Raw genomic sequence first — 21,998 nt, forward strand, 5'->3', positions numbered from 1 at the left:
GCCCCTGGCAAGAATTTCGTGCATCGGGCCTCTAGTTATATAATAATAAAGTAAAGCTTTTTTATTTTTTTCTGGCTTTTCTCATGTAGTCGGTTTGTTGTTTTGTGTTATTTTTTTTTATCCTGTCAGCTACTCTTATAACCTATGAGAATGGTTACAATGACACACTGAAGGCAGAATGAGGGCAGATTAAGATGAAAGCTGCGGAAATTGAGGTTGGACAACAAGGGAGGGTAAGTTTATTACAGGAAGCTCAGATGTGGAGTTTGGGGGAGAGAAGGCAGGAAGGTACAGGATGGGGAGTTAGGAGACCTACGTGACTTCCTGGCCCTGCCAGGTGTGGACTTAGGCAGGTACCACAATTTCCCTGGGCTTTGTCAAAGGAGGGGGGAACCTACAGATATTTAAGATTCTTCCTATGGTCTGAGAAGCTGCGTGTCTCAGGCTATCCAACAGCCCCGTTTCCTCCTTCCCCATCTGCCTGCCCCTTTCCTCATTCAGCATGCCCCACTCAGCAGGTCTTCTGGAAAGGTCTAATCTGTGAATTGTTTGTAGCACCAAAATCCTGGAAACTGTTTTCATGTCTTTTGGAAGAAAACTGCTAAAAGAAATGATCATGGCATCCACACAGTATATGGAGGTCAATCTGTATGTCCCCCAAGTTTATTCTTCAAGGACAACAGAGGGGAAGAGGGACTTGTGCCCTGTGGCACTTTATTGCATAAAAATAAAGAGAGCATTTGCATATCTGTATAGATATTCTTTTTTTAAAATATATTTTATTGATTTTTTTACAGAGAGAAAGGGAGACAGATAGAGAGTTAGAAACATCGATGAGAGAGAAACATCGATCAGCTGCCTCCTGCACATCTCCTACTGGGGATGTGCCCGCAACCCAGGTACATGCCCCTGACCGAATCGAACCTGGGACCCCTCAGTCCGCAGGCCAACGCTCTATCCACTGAGCCAAACCGGTTTCAGCATCTGTATAGATATTCTTGCATATGATAGATAGAATGTGTCACGGGACTCATGGGAAACTGGTAACAACAGTTCTGAGTAGGGAAAATGAAAGAATAGGAATTGGAACTGAGGGAAAAGTTAGTTATTGCATAAATGTTTGTTTTTTATTTTTTGTAACATGCAAATATTTCTTTCAAAATAACTCTATATTAATGATATGTATGTGTACATATTTTGTATGTTACATGGGGAGGAAGGAGAGAGAGCATGATTCTTAGAATTAAAAATTTCACCATTCCCACCTGTGTGACTTTGGCCAAGGCGTTTATCTTCTCTAATATTCCATTTCCTCATTTGTAAAATGGGGTGAGAACGTCTCCTCTCCTGTGGGGTGTGTGTGTGTGTGTGTGTGTGTGTGTGTACATGGTGTGTTGCAGCAAACAGCCTGGAAGTGGGTCTCTATCTCCCCGTGCAGCCTTCGTGGAATTACAAATCTCAATTTCTCTTTTTCTAGCTTCATTCCGATATTGACTCTGGTGATGGGAACATTAAATACATTCTCTCAGGTGAAGGGGCCGGAACCATTTTTGTGATTGATGACAAATCAGGGAACATTCACGCTACCAAGACATTGGACCGCGAGGAGAGAGCCCAGTACACGCTGATGGCTCAGGCAGTGGACAGGGACACCAACCGGCCGCTGGAGCCGCCGTCCGAGTTCATCGTCAAGGTCCAGGACATTAATGACAACCCTCCCGAGTTCCTGCACGAGACCTATCATGCCAACGTGCCCGAGAGGTCCAACGTGGGTACGTGTGGCAGGGGAGACCGTTCTGTCTGCAAGACTGGTCTATACGGGGGTGGGGGGAGGGGGGATGGGGAGGCTGGTCCCAGATCAGGAAGGAGAACTTAGGCTGTATTTTCTATGATGGAATAACAAGAGAAAATTTATCTGTGTAGTCTTAGATATTTAAAATGGACCTGAGGGTTTAAAATCTAAACTTATAAACTATGAGGGAGCGTGGACAAGTGGGAAGGATATGATTGAATCCAGGTCCTCTCCACTCAGGCACTTCTTAGCTGGGCGACTTGGAATTAGTTACAGCTGTTCTCTGAGCCTTACTTTCCACCTCTATAAAATGGGAATAACAATTTCTAGTCATACAGGATTAGAGACACTCTGTATTCAGTCACTAGTACATGTTGATGTTTGGTTAGGAAAACCAGTGGTAATATTTGGAACTTGTAGGCATTGTGATAATTAATGATGTACATGCAGTATTTCATTTAATTTGTGCAACGATTCACCTTTGCAATGAAGTGGTTCCTATCAGACATATTTTGCATATGGGAAACCCAAGCTTGAAATAGGTTAACTAATTTATCCGAGGTCACCTGACCCTTTAAGTGAATCCAGAATACACACTTAAGCGTGGCACTATGGCACCACCTGTTAGGCTAATTCAGAAGCGGGCATGTCTCTTCATTGTGCATCAAGACACGTTGCATGATTCCCTGAAGGGCTTCCTCAGCCAGCCACCTTCCCCTCGCAATGACTTCCACTTGACTTTGTAGAATGCCTGTAGTTGTGGTCTTTTGAGAATCATGTCCCCTGTTAAGAAAGGTTTGCCTTTCAGACAGTGAGCAGGGCTGTGCTGATCAGGGAGTGAGCCTGCTTGTATGGATCAGAGGTTTAGAGCTCAAATGAGCTGAAGGATCATCGGGGCCAAGCCACCCTTTTACAGATGAGAAGAACCAAGCACCAGGAATGGGCATCAACCTGCTCGAGAAAGTTAGATGCAGAAGTGACCCTGGGACACTCAGCTCCTTGCACTTTGCATGTGGAGCTTGTGATGTTAAAAGAACTAGTCCCTTACTCCTCCTCCAGGAAGAGTCAAACCCCTCTCGTACTTTACAGAAGCCAGGTGGAGCCATCCCTCGCCACCTTCTCTCCCCTTGGCCCTGCCCGGGCTCCTAGCCTCTCAGTAGTCACCCGGGGATTTAATGAGAAACAGTGGGCATCAAAGAAACCATTACAGAGTAGACAGTAATGTCAGCAGCTGAGCCAGGGGGGCAAAGGCCAGTCACCAAAAAGGATTCTCCAGGGGAATTGTTACTGCCTCCACCTTTGGGGGCTCCTCGACTCTCAGGAATAACACACAGACTTTCCACCATGGCCTGAGCGTAGACTGTGGCAGACAGTCCTGGGTTCCTGTCACACCGCACCTCTGACCACCACTGTCCTAGGGGAACCCGGACAAGTTCTTACATCTTTCTCGGTTTTCCTTTTGTCATTTATAAAATGAGGATAACGTAAAGAAGGGGAGGGTGAACTAACATGGATGTGAAATGCAAAGAGCTGTACTCAGTGGAGCTCTGGATGCAAATGAAGCATAGCAAGATTTATCATTTTCCTAGCCGTTTCATGATGGCAGAAAATAGATTCTATTCTCCCTGATACATCCATCTCCTCTACCTAGAATAGAGCCTGGTTATGTGGGAAGAGCTCCGAAAAGTTGTTTGCAGGAAATCAGGAATCACAGAAGCGTAATTAGAAGAAAGTGAGAGTTACTGTTACACCAGGTAGAAATCGCGGCCACCTTGTGCATTAAAGGTTGTCAGAGGCTGCGCAGGCGGCTCCCTTGCCTCTCACGGGGAAGCTGGCCCGGCTGCTGAAAATGTCACGGCAGCAACTCGGGTTTGCTTGTTTGCTGGATGGGGGTAGACTCCCCACTCCAATAATAACCCAGTTTTCAAAATAGATTGTAAAACGTCATTCCTCTCCTACCCGATATCTCAAGTCCAGTGGATGCAAGTGCATACAGAGAGAGGGACATGGGCAGGCTACCTGGGATGTGCCCCAAACATTGCCCGGCGCAGAGGAATTTGAAAATTGCCTCTCTGCCGCTATTCCAAGCCCAACACCTCATGCCCTCAGATCCTGTCACCATCAGGGAGCACATTTTTCTAGGAAACACACTCTCATCTCCCTTCAGTTCCCTGGTTTGCTTTCACTCTGACCCACGCATGCTCACCCTGCGTCTCAGCAGATGCCTGCTGGTGCTTTCTGTGGTCTGACCACTACACCCCTCAGAGGTGGGACGATGCAACTGTCAGGCCAGTAGGGAACGGCCTTCTGTGTGATATTTATAGCCATGAATTAATTAAGATGTAGTATGAGCAGCCACCTTCTTACATGCAGAGCAACAATAAAATGATGTGTTTATTGCTCTGCCACAGATGGAAGGAGGCCTGCATTCTGTCCTTTCATGAAAAGCAAGTCATCACTAATTACCCGTTCTTACACTCTTTGGGGAGATTTTTATTTAATTATTCAATCGATTGAATATTTCAGCTGCCATGCGTCTTAGAATGTTTTTGCAATAATATTCATAGTAGCATTTTAACTACCAAGCATAGCAGGGTGGACTAGGAATATAGAAAGTTCATTTTTAAGGTATGGGAATTAAGAGGGAAGGAAGGGAGGGAGAAGGGAAGGGAGGGAGAAAGGGAGGGAAGGAAGGAAGGAAGGAAGGAAGGAAGGAAGGAAGGAAGGAAGGAAGGAAGGAAGGAAGGGAGGGAGGGAAGGAGGGAGGGAAGGAGGGAGGGAGGAGAGAGGGAAGGAAGGAAAACTACTTTGCATTTCAACTCCAGGAAATGAAGCATATTAAATAATCTCCTCCGTTTTTTTATTTTAAAACGGAACTCTGTAAACTAGAATAGGATTTGAGAAGCCTAGGGACCGCTGCTAATGCACCCATTTCATTTCTAAGGCACGTCCGTGATCCAGGTGACGGCCTCGGATGCAGATGACCCCACCTACGGAAACAGCGCCAAGCTGGTGTACAGCATCCTCGAAGGACAGCCCTACTTCTCGGTGGAGGCACAGACAGGTACCCTGAAATGTCACTGTGGCTTGTGACGCTTTGTGAATAAGGAGCCCAGACCTGCTCCCTCAACCCAGTTGCTTTTCTCTGCTTTCTCAGACATGGAAAGGGCCCCCTCCCAGGGTTACTGTGAGCATCAAACACTATGCAGGTGCCTGGCATCCAATGAGCCACATATACTGTTGTTGCCATCTGTATTTCACCATGTCAGAACAAGAAATATAATCTTAAAACGCAACTTTTATCTTAAAATTGTATCTTAGAAGTCAACTAAAATTGAAGAATTTATCTTAAAATAGTTAAGTTTTATCTTAAAAGTCAACAGTGGATCCAAATGAAGAGGCTACACAACTTGCAGGCTGATATACATAGTGGAGGCTCTCAGAGGCCACGGCGCAGGGCGCACGCAGGGGTGTTAATGCTCATGCGCAAGTGCGTTTGGGAGGCAGCACATTCCGGTCTCCCCATCGCGCTGAGAGACACCCTGTGGGCCTGAGCATCAGAAAGAGGCTCCTGCGCATTTCTTACAGATGACAAACAGCACACCCAGAGAGTGAATGCTAGTAACAACCCAAACCGAAGTGTTTCACTTCGTTTATGCCAAGTGTGACTCGGGGATCCTTTCATTAGAATACACACCAAAACCCTGTGAAACTGCTCGCCCACAATATTACTCCCCACAGCCTCTTCCTTCTCTCCACAATATGCCCCGTATATTTGAAAGATGTTTACAAACAATTCACACTTATTGTTACAGTTATAGTCCACCCATCAGATAGTTTGCTCATTTCCTTGATATTATTTCCACCTACCTATGCCATCGTTTATTTGTAGCCACTGTGCTTCAGATCACAACGTATGGGGCTACTTGCTTTGGTTTCATCAAAAGCACTGGCATGTAGCCTTTCCGGCCTAACCAAGGATGCATGTGGGATTTCATCTCGACTTTTGAGATGTTCAGCACAGGTGGGGACTCGCAACCTTCTTGGTTTCAGGGTCTCATAGTTTGAACCTAACAAATTATGTACAGATCAGAAGAATGAGGCCCCATGAGATCAAGTGTGTTTCCACAAACATGCAAACATTGGGGGTAAGAGAGCGGTAAGGACCTAAGGTGTCCGCCGTGCTCTTCATATTTCCATTGGAAATGTTGCCATTTGTACAGAGGGAAAAAGCTCACACATGTTCCCAAGAGATTTAACTGAGCCTGATTTTCATGTAAATCATATGCTAATATCTAGGGATCTTATCGAATTACATCATTCATTTATTACTGTTGTCAGCAACAGGTCATCATAGAGTAAATGTTTGTATAAGCATTATGTACATTTTTAACCCATATGGTTTACTCTTTTCAATTTTAGTATTAACATTTTAAAGTATTGCATGAGATATACGCTTTCTTCTTTTATCCTAATATGGACCAAACATAGAAATGTTTCCAAGAATTGCATGCAGGGATAGACTTCAAAAGATTCTATTGGTAGTCCAGAAATTGGTTTCAGTCATGGATACCCTCAAATATTTCAGTAAGTGTATACCTGAGAATGTGAGGCGGTTACTTGCATTTGAAATGCAATATATAAAACATATAAAATTTCAATGCTGTATTAGTAATTATGGCAGTTTACTGGAAATACATCTCTGGCGCTCCAGGCACGGCTGCTTTGGGTTATAATTATCATGTTGAAGTAACTTTTCTGTGAGAGTAGGTTCTGTCTCACTCACCTTTGCACCCCTGGGACCTAGTACATTTTTGGTTATACTGTTGTTATAAGTCAGGGGTGGGGAATGTCCGGCCGTGGACCCTAGAAGGCCTGAGAAATCATTTGGTCTGGCCCTGCCAAGGCATTAAGGGTGAGTTAATTAAATATTTGACCAAATATAATAGGCTAATTTTTAAGATGGTCATTCTGTAAAGCCTGAGAATGATGTTATAAATATCCAAATGGCCCTTGGCAGAAGAAAGGCTCCCCACCCCTGTTATAAGTGAATGCCTGTGATGGTTTCTGCTCCCCTGTCCAGGTATCATCAGAACAGCCCTTCCCAACATGGATAGGGAAGCCAAGGAGGAGTACCACGTGGTGATCCAGGCCAAGGACATGGGCGGACACATGGGTGGACTCTCAGGGACAACCAAAGTGACGATCACACTGACCGATGTCAACGACAACCCACCAAAGTTTCCGCAGAGTAAGTAGGTGGGCTTGGCTTTCGCTTTTCAATGCTGCTGCAGCCCGCCATCCTCTGTGACCCAGTCTTGCTTTACTCAGCTTGGAAGAAAAAGTTGAGAAAAATGGAGGTGTTTTACATCATTCGCGCCAAAAACTAAAACAAGACAGCAGCAGCCACAACAACAACAACAAAAAAAACAATGGAATAGATCTAGTAGGAGAAACGGGAGATGTAAAAAGTCCCAGGATCCTGGAAACAGGGAATCGATTGTGCTAGGTATCTTACCAGATGCTGTTGATGCCATCTAGTAATGAATGAGCCCGTCTCTGACTCAGTGTCCTCAATACTAACCTGGGAACAGCAGCACCTGAATTAGTTACCCACTGCTATATAACAGACTGCCCAGAACCTTTGTGGTTTAAAACAGTAATAGTGGGGTTTTTTCTCATTAGTCTGCAATTTGGGCAAAATGTGGAGGAGACTGCCTGTTTCTATAGTGTCAATGGGGGACAGTTCACTGGGACTAGAGGGTGCACTTCCAGTGGGGCTCACTCTTATGCTGGTGAGGTGGTGCTGGCTGTTGGTTCCTCTCCATGGGTCCTCTCCATGGAGTGGCTTGGATAGGGTCTGAAAGGGAGGCCCCAGGAACATCAGGCAGAACTGACCTGCCTATGTGGCCTAGCTTCAGATAGCCCTTCATTCCCACTGTAGCCTTAAGACTGCCCACATGGAAGTAGAGTTCTTGTAGACCCCACCTTTCAACAGGATGTACAGTCAGGTTAAAGGAAAAGCATGGGGGGCAAGAGATGTTGTTCTGGCCATTTTGGGAAAATACAGATTCCATAGGACCTAAATAATAGGACGTTGTAGAACTAAATGAGCTAGTGTAAAATCTACAGTGACATCTGTCATAAGTGGTCAACCAATGTTAGCCTTGATTATTATCTGAGAGACTATGGTCCGCCCTTCTACAAAATGTATAGGATTGCTGAGGGACATGAAAGAAAAACAGATTTTGAAAGGTTGTTATTAATAACCATAATGACAGCTACCATCACTTAGTGAATAGTCACTACTATTGCAATCTCTCTCAGAACCTACATTTTACAGGTAAAACCGGGCTCCTGGAAAGGCTCAGTAAATTGCCCAAAGACAGTGGCAAAGCAGCATTTGAACACGGGTCTGTTTCTGGATTTCTAAGTATAGACAGGTTCAGTGCAATCATAATCTGCTGCTGCTGCTGCTAGTACACTTTCAGCGTAAGTGTGTCTTCTTCATCAGGTTAGAAGAGTAGCTGGTAGGGCCTATGAGTTGATCGCCAGAGAGGTGACATTCCAAATGAGGGAAGAAGGAAGACAACCAAATATGGCCCCGTGAAGGCACTATGGTCACTCAAAGGACTCCAAAGACAACAATCTAGGTCAGAAAGACACTAGATAGAGAATTACAGGCAACACCCTTTGTCCTAAAGACCCGGAAGAGCTGGAGAAAGACTACTTTGCCTGATCAGGCACGAGGTTCAGCATCCCCCAAAAGTTTAAGGCTCATGTAGCACTCTACCAGCTGCACACTCCGTTATCCACACCATAAAACTGTCTGGTGTCTGGAAGGAAAAGGCCAAGCAGGATTATTAGCAGGCAGCCATTCAGGCCCTGGCCCTCCTACCATCACGTAGACAAGATACATCATTTCTATGCAGTCACCGGCTTCATAGCCATGAATGCAAATGAGATTTGGAGAAAATCAACTCATAGCTGGTTGACGGACTCCCACTTTCCACGCGTCCTTCAGTGTGAAGGACATGGTGGGATTAAGTTGAATATTGGTTCAAATGGGAAGTATTCAAAGCCAAATGATACACATACATATAGACAGAGTTCTGGAACAGGAAGAAATCTGCACGAGGGGAAACGATAACTTAAAGAGGTTAAGTAACTTGCCCCAAACCATTCAGCTGGGGAGTGACTTCCGTATAATGTCATACAGGATAATTGCAGAATGTGGAAGTGCCAGTCAAGCTACCTCAGGTTTCCCTTGCCTATGGGAAGCCTGCCAGTGACTTCCCACTATGTCTGAACAAAACGTTCAGGACCCCTCCTACAAAGCCCTTTACATCGCTGGGCCCCACTGAACCTACACCCCTTTTCTCTTCATAGAAGGCACCAGCCACCCCTCTTCTTGCTGCTCTGTACCCAGCACGTTCCCACCTCAGGCTCTTTGCCATTTGCTGTTCCCTGTGTGTGTCACTGTTTTGTCTTTGTAGCACAAAGTAGTAGGAAGCAGTCACATGGTTTGTCTTTCTCAGGTCCTCCAGGGGTATTCAGGTGCCTTCTTTAAGGGGTGTCTTCCCTGTCCACCCCATTCAAAATCTCTCTCTCTCTCTCTCTCTCTCTCTCTCTCTCTCTCTCTCTCGCTTTCTCCTTCTCACCACACATACTTAATGCAAGTGCACACAGTGCCACACACAGACACACATCTAATGCATACATATACCCACACTCATGCACCCACATACACACATATTCATAACCTGCTATCACACAGTTACAGTCCACACCTCACTGTCTCAGTACGCTCCTCCCCGTAACCTATCACATTTCCCTTCTTCCCAGCACTGACATCAACGTGTGTACACATTTCGTGTTTCCCTGCAGGGTAGTTGCCTCCTTAAGGGAGCAATCTCGGTGATTTCATTGACAACTGAGTATGCAGGGGCTGGGACAGTGACTGGCACATAATAAGTTGCCAATAAATAATAAATGAATATATATGGCAGGGTCACGCTGTGGGAAATGTTTGCAGGTAAGTTAGTGTTTGAACAAATGGTGAAGGGAGTGAAGTAAGAGGAAAGTCAGATACTGAGTTAGAAGGGTCATGACCTTGAAAGGAATGAAAAGAAGTCTTGGCTGATTGAATGTTCAAGGATGCCATGGCCCTCCAGCGCTTGCTGATGGGAAATGTAACTGAGCATTCTTTCCTTCCTCGTGTGGGGCAGGGGACCCCACTCCATCTCCTCTGACCCCGGGATTGTTTCATCGTTCTTTGTAGAACCCATTTCTTTGACACACACAGGCCATGCGGGCTCTTCCATCCATTTGCTTCTTTTCATGTTTTCAATCAATAGGAAGTTCAATTTCAAAACCTTTGAGAAATGTATTGGGGTTCAATGGAATCTAAAGTCCTACAGCTAATAAGTAAAAGGGAAAATAAGAGTAGATGTTTTCTTCTTTTAGGCGTATACCAGATGTCTGTGTCAGAAGCAGCGGTCCCCGGGGAGGAAGTCGGGAGAGTGAAGGCTAAAGACCCCGACATTGGTGAAAACGGCTTAGTTGCATACAATATTGTTGATGGAGACGGTATGGAACTGTTTGAAATCACAACGGACTATGACACACAGGAGGGCGTGGTGAAGCTGAAAAAGGTGAGTTAGGATGAGGAACCAGACATATCAGTGGTATGGCCTGCTCTGCCAAGGCAACCTGGCAAGACACGGGGAGTTGAGGGTTTAAAGAAATGCAAACAGGGGCATCTGGAGCTGACCTGCTTTTACAGCTGAGCTCTGAGCTCTGGGGAAATAGCAGGACTGTATTCCAGAGGGGGGGCGGACTCGGGGAGCAGCAAGGGAGACTGGGGCACCTACCTGAGATTGCTAGTTAGCTCTGGGCACAGTTTTGCTCCGGAAGGAAAGACAGCTAGACACACCTACATTTGGGAGAAGCAGCGCTGAGCATGTATGAAGTTCCCCCTGTGGCTTGGCCCAGGGAGTCTGTTCATATGGGCTGCTCAGGACTTTCCCTAGCTCAAACGCCCAAGTTCCATTGCACTGCTGTCATTTTCTCTCAAAATTGAACCCAAGAGCCCAGTCGGTGTGGCTCAGTGGTTGAGCGTCCACCCATGAACCAGGAGGTGACGGTTCGATTCCCGGTCAGCGCACATGCCCGGGTTGCAGGCTCAATACACAGTAAGGGGCATGCAGGAGGCAGCTGATTGATGGAGTTTCTCTCTCATTGATATTTCTATCTCTTTATCCCTCTCTCTTCCTCTCTCTCTAAAAATCAATGAAAAACATTTTTTTTTAATTGAACCCAAGAAACAACAATAATGGTCCTTCCCCCATGCTAAACTGTCCCTAACATGTGTCCTTCCGATTAATTCAAGACAGTAGGGAGTTTATTGTTCTTTTCCTTGCTTTGTTTGTAAGATCTAACATTTTCTCAATACTCAATATTGGCCAGAGAAAGCCCAAGCCTCTTCCAAACACTCTCTTGTTTACCTTTCACAAAACTCATTAAAAAGGTAGATCATATGATTCCTATGGACAAAGAGACCTCCATTTAATTATGAGGAGACTGGGGCTCAGACAGACTACACAACTTGACGCTGTCCTAGTCACACAGCTAGGAATTCACAGGCACGGGATTCAAACCTAGAGTATTCTTGAACAACTTCGCTCTCAAGACATTTTAGCAACAGCTGGCCCACGAGGGCTTATAAAAGTGAAGAAACTGTTACAGTCTATTCTAAAATGGTCTTCCCTCTGATTTACCACTTGAGAAATCAACCCCTCTCCATCATCAAAGTGTGGGGAGCATTCAGTCTGAATTGGATGATGGGGTTACCTTGGTTTTAATCAAGCATTCATTTTCAACCTGGTTTTCTAGCATGAATATTAAGCTTCTCAGTGTGATGGAAGAGATTGGACTGTAACACTGCTAAAAATATAATTTGAAGAATCAATAAAGAAGCTGGTAGCTGGGGAGAAATCGAGGGTGGAGTGGAGGAAATTCCTGGGGGGGGGATTTTTCAGTAAGGGGGCGGGCAGGAGAGATGTCCTCCAGGGGGCTGACTTGTCATAGCATTTGAAGGCACTGTTGGGTTTGGGAGAAATATGATGGGTCACAGAACAAAGAGAAGATAGGGGCGACTCTGTTGTAAACGCATATGGAATCGGGGTGAGCTTTGGATACTTGGAAACGTGGACATTAGTGACAGTGACAGGTGTGTCCGCAGGGCCTGGGGTAATCACTCCCTTGGGCTTCTCCTCCGGATGAATCTCTGTGTGAACTGCGTGCAGCATAGAGCTGTCAACTTAGCGCGTTAATTAATATTACTATCCCTCTTGCTTGACACTGACATATGAGCATTGACATCAGCGATTTCTGCCTCGCATCCTTTGCTGTTCAAAGTAATTGGGTAGTTGGTTATGCTAAGGTTGTCACCTGTTTTCAGTGTATTTAGGGCATAAACACACACTGTGTCTCCAAAATCCAGAAGCATTAAAATCACCCCGTGGAACTCGCACATGGCAAATGAGCTCTCCGCATAAGATTAATTTGCACATTTCCCCCCAGTGCAGTGTGTTTATTCCAAGCAAAAGGATAATAGTCTATAAAGCACTGCTGTGTAGGTTTAAAACAGAGTAAGATGTCGTTTCATTCCTTAAACTTATAGCACAAGTTCCAAATGTCCACTAGAAAAAAAATCGAGAGGTGAATTTAACAGAGTAAAAGGATGGGTCCTTGTGGAAGTCATTATATATGATTTAATAATATAAAAGGGTATGGAGAGATAATGGGGATATTTTTTGTCTTTTAAGAATATTCTTTAATATAGTTTTTTTGCTCATTTCTTGATTTATTTATCCATTTTTTAGCAAGAATTATTGAGTTATTATTTGTCGGGCAGGCCCTTTGAGGAAGGCTAGACATCTGAGGTTGAAGAGTGAGAGTCCTGGCCACAGAGAGGTCACACTTTAACAGGACAGAGAAGTAAAATGACAATTACAACAGAGCGAATTTTCTCAGCCTCAGCACTAACAATATTTCCGGACAGATCATTCTTCTTGCAGGGGCTGTTCTGTGCATTGTAGGATGTTTAGCAGCATCCCTGCCTCTCCTCACTGGGTGCCAGTAAGCACACCCCACCCCACCAGTCAGGATAATAATAAATAGTTGTAGACAGTGCCTGATGAATCCTGGGGGTAGTTAGCACAAAATCACTCCCCAGTTGAGAACCAACTGTGTGATCAGATCTATGAACAGGGACATAAGGACTTCTTACAGGGGCCAATCTTGAGCGGAGTCTCCATGGGTGAGTAGGAATTTACCAGAAAGATCAGGAGAGGAAGGGCAGAAAAAGAGCTCGTGAAGAACTCCTTGGAATCCGGTATGGATGGAAACAGGACAGGTTTAGGAAACTTGAATAAGTTCAGTCTCCAGGGTTTAGAGATGGATACAGTGGGACCATTGCAAAACAGTTGTTGGAACTCAAGGGAGAAATTATAAAGAACTGGAGAAGGCAGAGGAAGGGAAGATGAAGAATTCAAGAGATATTTAGGAGGCAGAGCCATTCATTTGTTGAAGAGCTTAGGAAGCAACAGCCTCAGGTTACAGTGGTGCAGAGGAGAGAACTGCCTCGGGCTATTCACACAGCCTCTGTGTGGTAGACTAAGGAAGAACCAATGCAAAATGAAGGTGAAACTTATCACTGGCTCAGTCCACTTCCCAGACAAAATCCAATCTGTTCATGCAACACCCTTGACCCAGTGAGGCTCCTATTTATTAAAGAGATACCCTGGCACTGTTTCTAAGTTATTTACTTTCAATCAAATAAACTCAGTGTAAAACAGCGTGAGAGCAGCATTAGAAAACATTTTAAATATTCCCCACTTTAGTAAAGCCATTTTGATGTCTAAGTATTCCTTGCCCACATGCATATAACATTTCACACATCTGCAATCATAGGGTCATCAGATTTGTTAACTTAATGTCACATAGGAAACATTTTACATGTTGTTATATACCACCCATAATCATTTCTAATGACTACATGACATCCCATCCTACAGATGGGCTGTTTTTTCCTTGATAAACTCTCCCAGTGGGATTTGATGTTTTGTGGGTACCTTTCTCCTGATTAGACATAACCCTATACTCTATCTAACAAATATAACACCTTTTTGAATATTGTTATATTCTCCTGAATTCATCCCCCAGAGAGACTTTTCAGAGGTGGGATAGTAAACGAGGGGGTAGTAAGATTTTTATGGCTCAAATAGAGTGTTGCCTCATTTAGCTTTATTTCAACTGCTCATAACATGGATATAAATGTGCACATGGGAAGCGACCTTAAATCTCTTTTGGAAGGAGGCAGGGGACATATTTTAGGTAAATATTAAAATGGTACTCATCTGCCCTGCTCCCCACTTAGTCACAATGACGGGTGCATACAGTCACTTGGCACAGTCATTCCTGGGCATTGGGGACGCAAAGATGAGCAAAGATCCACAAGACCCAGTGGAGCCCCTCCCCACCTTCCAGGGGTGGGAGGTGAGGGGTTGCAAGGGCAACTAATGGACCACCTTGATCTGTCTGGGGGCTTAGGAGGACTTTCCAAGGCCATGAGGTTGGGCAGACCACCAGAAAATTTAGTCAGACCTCACCAATGTAGGAAAGGGCATTCCAGACCAATGTGTGCAGAGATTTGGGCCATTTTGCTTGGGGTCCAAAAAGCATTGATCCAACTGCAGCATAATGGCACCAGCCTTAATGCCCACAGGGCTTGCCATTGGGAGCATGCTCTGGGCAGGTGCCTAGACCTAAATCAAAAGGTTTGGCTCTAGGGAGCACCCAGCTACCTGAGATGAGAAATGTTCTACCTACCAGGTCTCAGAACTATCATCTTCCAATATATATATATATTTTTTTATATATTTTATTGAATTTTTACAGAGAGGAAGGGAGAGGGATAGAGAGTTAGAAACATCGATCAGCTGCCTCCTGCACACCTCTTACTGGGGATGTGCCCGCAACCAAGGTACATGCCCTTGACCGGAATCGAACCTGGGACCTTTCAGTCCACAGGCCAATGCTCTACTGAACCAAACCAGTTAGGGCTCCAATATTTTTTTTTTAAATCTAATAATTCAGAGATTTTTGGAGAAACATCAGCAATCTCATACCCTCAGCCTAGAAATATCATCCTGTTCTGCGGCTTAGTAACCCAGCGAAGGATAAAGCTCCAGAAGGGCTGAGCAGCTGGGGCAGGTCTTGCTCCAGGAAGAGGTAGTGTCCCCGAGTGGGGAGCAGGAGGGTGGGAAGATGATGGAAAGTGTCCAGGGTGTGGAATGTGTTTAACCTTCCTGGACGTGGACCATCTTCCTTTGGCGGTTGTAGAGTGACAACCCTATGGTTGCCCGCCCATTCAAAGGAGGCAACAGCGTGGCAGGCAGCTGTTTGCCTTAAACGACCCAAGTCTTTGCAAACATTTGGTAGCTTAGCATCATCCACAATGCTAGTTAGAAGCCCCTGTTTCCTAGGCAGGAGGGCTCCGTTCTCTGCTGCAGTTTTACTTTTCACCCTCTGCCCATCGATTCACTGTACCGCCTCTTGTTCGGAATGAGGGTGTTTTCCATCCATTTCCCAGTAACTGCAGCCATTCCAATGCTACTTCCTAATTATTTTTCATATCTTTGTAACATCTATGTTGTTTATAGTTGTTTTTCTTCAAATGGATATTCTTACATATATACATTCCTATATCAAGGAAGCATTATTCTTATTTGCCTATGACTTGCTAAAAATAGAAGGTTTCCTACAAATGAGCACAATCAAAACAAACTGTCTGACTAGCGAGTTCCAGCACAGTCTCTGAAAAGAGAGGTTAAGAAGCATGACTGATATGTTAAAAATCAACATCACACTGGGGTATTCCTTTTTAAAAAAAATATTTTTATTGATTACAGAGAGAAAGGAAGAGGGAGAGAGAGATAGAAACATCAATGATGAGAAAGAATCATTGATCTGCTGCCTCCTGCACTCCTCCTACCGGGGATCAGACCCAAAACCCAGGCATGTGCCCTGACTGGGAATTGAACCAAGACTTCCTGGTTCATAGGTTGATGCTCAACCATTGAACCAAACCAGCAGGGCCAGTGGGTATTTTTATTGCCAAGATTTTCAGTACTTTACAGAACAGTCTATATATCATTTATTTCTGTAGTGTTGTTGTTCCTTCTCATCATGGGTGCCTTTTGGGGGCTTTGAGCAGCCTTCGTGTTGCTGTATCGAATGAGGTACATTTGAGGTCACGGGCCCCTTCTGTGTCTGTTGTGCTCCTAGAATTGCCCATTAAGCGTATTCCAGGGTTTAGCTCTGATTTTCTGACCAAATGGCTCAGGTAATTGGATATTGAATAGACACTGATTTTCTCACTTTGAGGAACTGCACACACTGCCCTGTAACATAAGCAGGCCTCTCGCTTTCATTATTCTTTCAAGGAACCAGTTGCCAATCTCCTCTTCCTTCTCGTCAGCCCGTAGATTTCGAAACCAAGAGAGCATACAGCCTGAAGGTGGAGGCAGCCAACGTGCACATCGACCCCAAATTCATCAGCAACGGGCCTTTCAAGGACACGGTGACAATCAAGATCGCCGTGGAAGATGCTGATGAGCCCCCCATGTTCTTGGCCCCAAGTTACATCCACGAAGTCCAAGAAAACGCAGCCGCTGGCACCGTGGTTGGGAGAGTCCATGCCAAAGACCCTGATGCTGCCAACAGCCCGATAAGGTACAGACGGATGTAGCGTAAAAGCCTGGATGGGGAAGTTTAGAGGCCAGAGGCTTTAGCAAAGCTCTGCAGAGACCGAAACCACACCTTCCATTACAAAAGGGTCCAGTCCACTCAGGTCCAATGCCATGTAACCGAGATTAAGAGTTAGAAGATGGACGTCTACTTTGCCCCTGCTGCTCGCTTTGTGCATGGGTTTGTGTAAGCTACATCATTTCTCTCTGGAGCAGATTTCCAGCGACATAAGCCTCAGCTGGGCCTGTGTGCCCAGGGGAACTGAGGGGAAGTATAAATACTAATTATAAAATAAGTAGAGTAATTATAACTTATTGAACACCTTCCTATGCTCCGGTCAGTCCACTGGGTATGCAGGCATGTGATGTAATTTACCCCCTCCCCTCCCTATTATAGGAATTGTTATCCGTACATGGAAGGGGGACTGGGCTCTGTGAGGCAGAGTGACGTGCCCAGGAGGCATGGCCAGTGAACAGGAGGCCAGGCGAGCGCGCTCTGTCTGTCTAGCTGCTGCTGAGAGGTAACAGAGTGCCGGACAGGTTTAGGGTGCTTGTGTGTTGTGCACATTGTTTTTTGTGACTTGAAAGTAAGATATGTGCAGTGTGCATAGGAATTTGTTCATAGTTTTTTTTTTAAACTATAGTCTGGCCCTCCAGCGGTCTGAGGGACAGTGAACTGGCCCCCTGTTTAAAAAGTTTGAGGACCCCTGGTCTAGCTGCTGCTGAGAGGTAACAGAGTGACGGACAGGTTTAGGGTGCTTGTGTGTTGTGCACATTGTTTTTTGTGACTTGGAAAAGCAAGATAGAGAATTGTGGTTTAGGATCCTGCCTCCCCCATCAGTGACATGAGTTAATGAGGGATGAGGCTGATGAGGAAGTGGTTGAGAAGGAGACTGAGTCACAGATTGAAGATGTTTATTGGACAGAAACTCATAGTTGTCTGAAAACTGTCCTGGCCTGGATTCTAGCAAACGTTACCCTCTCCGCAGCCGTCCTGGATTCCCTGCTCACCTGAATTCCTTCCCCCACCCTCCTCATGGTGTCTCTGCCTTCAGTCTCCCCCAACCTTTCTCTCATCAATCCCAGAGCCGGAGCCATTGGTTTACAACATAGCCAACATCACCTCATACCCAGTCCAACAACAACATGATCGATGATCACATTGTCCCAATGCCCCGTAGTCCCCCAAAATAATCTCAACTCTCTTACTTGGCCCAAGGCTCTTGCTGGGCCTGCTCATCTCTGCTCTCCCCTGTCTGTCTCACTCTTTCTTCCCACCTGGCTCTTGGCTGCGTAAGACCTGCCTACTTCCTGTTCTCTGACATGGAACTGCCCTCTCCTAGTTCCAGACTTTCCATGTTCTTCCTCCTGGTTCTTTTTCCCCCTTTCTTTGCAACTTGCTTACAGGGTGCTGATTTCCTCCCTCCCGCCCCCCGCACTTAGATGTGACCCGCCACCTCACAGCACTCGCCAAGGTGCATCACAGCAACACCTCAGTATGCATGTTGTCCACAGCACCCTTACAAAGGGCCAGGATGTGTCTGTCGAGTTCAGGGTTGATAAGGTCCACCTGCAGGACAATATCAGCTGCCATTTGCATTTTGAGGGACTTCTGTACTGTTTTCATAATGACTGTGTCTTGAAGAGAGAGCTGCACCCCCGTGGTCATTGCAGTGTTCACAATAAGCAAGACATGGAAACCACCTAAGTGCTCATCAACCAATGAATGGATAAGCAAAATGTGGTACATATATACGATGGAATATTAAGCCTTAAAAAAGGAAGTCCTGCCATTTGTAATAATGTGGATAAGTTTGGAGAAAAGTATGCTAAGTGAAATAAGCCAGACACAGAAAGACAAATATAGCATGATATGTAGAATCTAAAAAAAAATTTTTAAAAATCAAACAGGACAGTGGTGGCCAGGGGTTAGGAGGTTACACATAAGAGGGGGGTGCAGATCTTAGTAATGGGTTACAACTTCTAGTTGTAAGATGAAGAAGTTCTAGAGCTCTAGATAATATATTTTATACTTGAAATTTACTAAGAGAGTAGATCTTAAGTGTTCTTACCACAAACATACACACACACATACACACACACGATGGTAACTCTGTGAGGTGATGGATATATTAATTAGTCTGATTTTGGTAATCATTACATAAGGTATACTTTTATCAAAACACCATGTTGTACACATCAAATATATGCAAGTATTTATTTGTCAATCCTACCTCAGCAAGGCTAGAGAGAAAAGGTAAACGGATCTGAGCATGACAAAATATTGTCATGGACAGTGACATCTTTCTATTTACACCAAAGAAAATGCTGAGCGAGCAGAAGGGTGTTCCAAATGTTAATACTGCCATTGCCTTGTTTTTTTCAATCCTCAGCCGAGGATATGTTCTTACTGATTTCAGAGAGAGAGGAAGAGAGAGGGAAAGAGAGAAACACTGATGTGAGAGATCAACATTGGTTGCCTTCCAACTAGAAATCAAACCCACAACCTTTTGGTGCATGGGACAATGCTCCAACCAACTGAGCCCCCAGCCAGGGCTCCACTGCCTTTCAATCCTTGAACCTTGTTCCTTGTGAGAAAGGAAGAGAATTTCCCTGTATTGAGCATCTTCTTGGTCCCAACCTGTGTACTAAGTTAAAGTTAATAGGCACCTTTTGAGGCATTCGCTGCTTTAGGATCCATTGATGGAAATACTGATGCTCAGAAGGATGATGTGAATTCTTCAAAGCCTGTATGTTAGTCCACATCTACCCTGAGTCCACTCTGAGCTTTTCACTCTAGCCCAGCCACCACTAATGACAAGATTTCCCGACAAGGTTTGCGTACTGAGTTCTCCCTGTGCAGGGAGATGCATTACATTATGACTGAGGGTCATTGTAACACCTTTCAACTACTCTACACTGTTCATGGTGTGAATTATAAATAGCTTCACTTTGGTCAGGAATATCGAGGTGCATTAGCGACTTTTTAGAAGAGTGATGACGTAAAAACACGTGGAGCAACTGCTGATCCCCTCTGCACCTCATTGTCTCCCAGGACCCACTTCAGCAATTGGGTATTGGGGTCATGTTTTCAATGGTAGCTGTTTCATGCAATCAGGCAATTTCCATGTCTATAATTATCCAAAGATGCTCAGTGCACCAACCCCCTTGAACCACCCCCCTTCACCCACTTGGGTCTCCTTTTATTCACTGGGTCTCCTATCCTTACCACCTACTTTGCTAATAGCTTATCTTCACCTGTAAAGGAATTTGTGTCTTGGAATTATAGGTAAGGCCTTATTGTGCCTCCCAAACTCTCAGCCACATGAACATTTTGCATATCTTCTTTTTCTCAGACTCTGTAGCATTAGACACACCTTTGTTTACAACTGTCTTCCTGAAATATTCTCTCCTCTTAGCTTCCTTGGCAGGAATCTCTCCCGCCTCCAACAGCCCCACACCTGGTGTCTTCACTAGTCTCAGAACCCTGCCCAGGCGCTAAGTTGGATATTTTAAACATCTATCACGTCATGTAGTTCTCAAAACCAACCCAAAGTTAGGTACTGTTCATATTCCAGTTAAAAAGATAATAAGCTGAGATTCAAAGAACTCAAGTGCCTTTTCCATATCACTCAGCTTATATGTTCTGGAGCATGAACTTACACCTAGGATTTTACAAAACCAATTCACTTGTATGGAATGATGCTTGGAATCCTTCCATTTCTTCCTACGAGTGTGTCTTATCATGTTAACTAGACAGTAAATTTCCTGGTGGTGAGACAAAACGTCTTCTATTATTTTTGCCTCCTTTTCAGTAGGGCTCTCTGCTGAGGGCTCAGTTGCTAATCCTCTATTGACATCTACGAGATGTGTGATGTCTACCGTTTCTTCGCTGGGGAAGGACACTGATCATTCCATTCCCACAGGGAGTTGTGCAGTCACATGATACCAGCGGTGAGCTCCTGTGGGTGCCAAGAACAGGATCTGGGATCGGAAGATCCAGGTTCTAACAGTGGCTCCCCCAGAAACTAGAAAATAAACCATTGGCGAACCCCGTCATTTGTAAATTGAAGATAAACCCTGTGACCTCCATGGGCTTTGCTACTTCTAATATTTGGTTGTATGGCCCTCAATGAATGCTTCCAGGCATAGGTATTCTGTTAACTTCAGGGAAACACAGCTAAGCCCTCCAAGAACAGGACACTACCCAGTTAGGAAGCCCAGCATACTACCCGAGTTGACATGACCATCTTCTCCACTTGGAGTCAGTGGGGGGAGGGCAGGAAGGGCCGTTAGAGTTCAGCAGACTCTTGAAAGCCAGGGCTCCAATACTTAGAGCTCGGCATGCCCTGAGTACTGGTAAGTCACTTTCCCTGTTACCTCAATAACGGCCCTTCCTCTTGGCCCATCTCCCACCTCACCCTGCCATAAATATACTCCATTAATATTTTGAAAATTATTTTGCCTTTTGTTTGAATCAAAGTAAATTTTCTAGTGGACAGAAGTAGCTGAAACCTTGTAGCTATGCTGTTCGGCACAGTCTGGGGTCATTAAAGTGTGGGCAGTGTGAATGTTCCACATGAATGGCCAAGCCTGCTTTGCATATTTCACCCTGGAATTCAGAACCAAGCTACCCGAGGACCCCTAAGACTAAGCAAATAAGTCTGCTCAAAATGCAGTTCACATTGTTCTTTAAGGAGAAAAATGATTGTTTTGGACCATAAATGATCCTTGCTGATAAATTTAGATAAACGTGAAACTATTTAATATCTCATGCAAAAATCTGGCAAAGGTTTGATACATTTATGACTTTCTGAGTAGTTTGGGAGCAAGGCAGACCGACTTCCCAAAATGCACTTCCATAAATATTCAGATGGTGGGTGATTGTAGTAAATCCGGAGAAATATGCAACATGGCATTATGCTTCTCAATCAAATATGCTAAACAGCTCTTTCATTCATTGCACTGGATAAAGAATGCTAATGCGGCAAAATGATTTCTATAAAAGATTCATGTACAAAGTTTGAAAAGTAAATTTGATTAGAAAGAAAACACCTAGCTCAAGCAACTCCTTGGGAAAGTTGCTTTAAATACAGCATGGGGAAAATACTCAAATATGAAGCTGCTTGGAAGGTCTCTAATTGCCTCATTTGCATTCCGCTTAGGTATTCCATTGATCGGCATACTGACCTGGACAGGTTTTTCACTATTAATCCAGAGGATGGTTTTATTAAAACTACAAAACCTCTGGACAGAGAGGAAACCGCCTGGCTCAACATCTCTGTTTTTGCGGCAGAAATCCGTAAGTGTTTCCCTAAGGGCTTTGATTCTGCTTTATCAATTATTATTCCCTCAGATTCCGCATATTCTGGAAAGGGACAGGCAGCTGAGAT

The 21,998-nt window shown here is 44.7% G+C and overlaps 1 protein-coding gene across 2 annotated transcripts in view; it reads left to right on the forward strand.

Annotated features, from left to right (window-relative positions):
* Nucleotides 1–21,998, forward strand: part of CDH11 (cadherin 11) — a 79,337-nt gene that overhangs the window by 35,924 nt on the left and 21,415 nt on the right. Inside the window, exons 3-8 of one of the 2 annotated variants that reach the window (XM_006096456.3) lie at nt 1,478–1,772; nt 4,737–4,856; nt 6,876–7,043; nt 10,259–10,446; nt 16,338–16,591; nt 21,771–21,907. In XM_006096456.3, coding sequence (XP_006096518.1) covers nt 1,478–1,772; nt 4,737–4,856; nt 6,876–7,043; nt 10,259–10,446; nt 16,338–16,591; nt 21,771–21,907 — 1,162 coding nt within the window. Of the gene's footprint in view, nt 1–1,477; nt 1,773–4,736; nt 4,857–6,875; nt 7,044–10,258; nt 10,447–16,335; nt 16,592–21,770; nt 21,908–21,998 lie in introns of those variants that run through there. The other variant, XM_023760321.1, reaches the window with a different exon arrangement.

The sequence above is a fragment of the Myotis lucifugus genome, unplaced genomic scaffold (assembly GCF_000147115.1).
Source record: "Myotis lucifugus unplaced genomic scaffold, Myoluc2.0 scaffold_179, whole genome shotgun sequence".
Taxonomy (NCBI): domain Eukaryota; kingdom Metazoa; phylum Chordata; class Mammalia; order Chiroptera; family Vespertilionidae; genus Myotis; species Myotis lucifugus.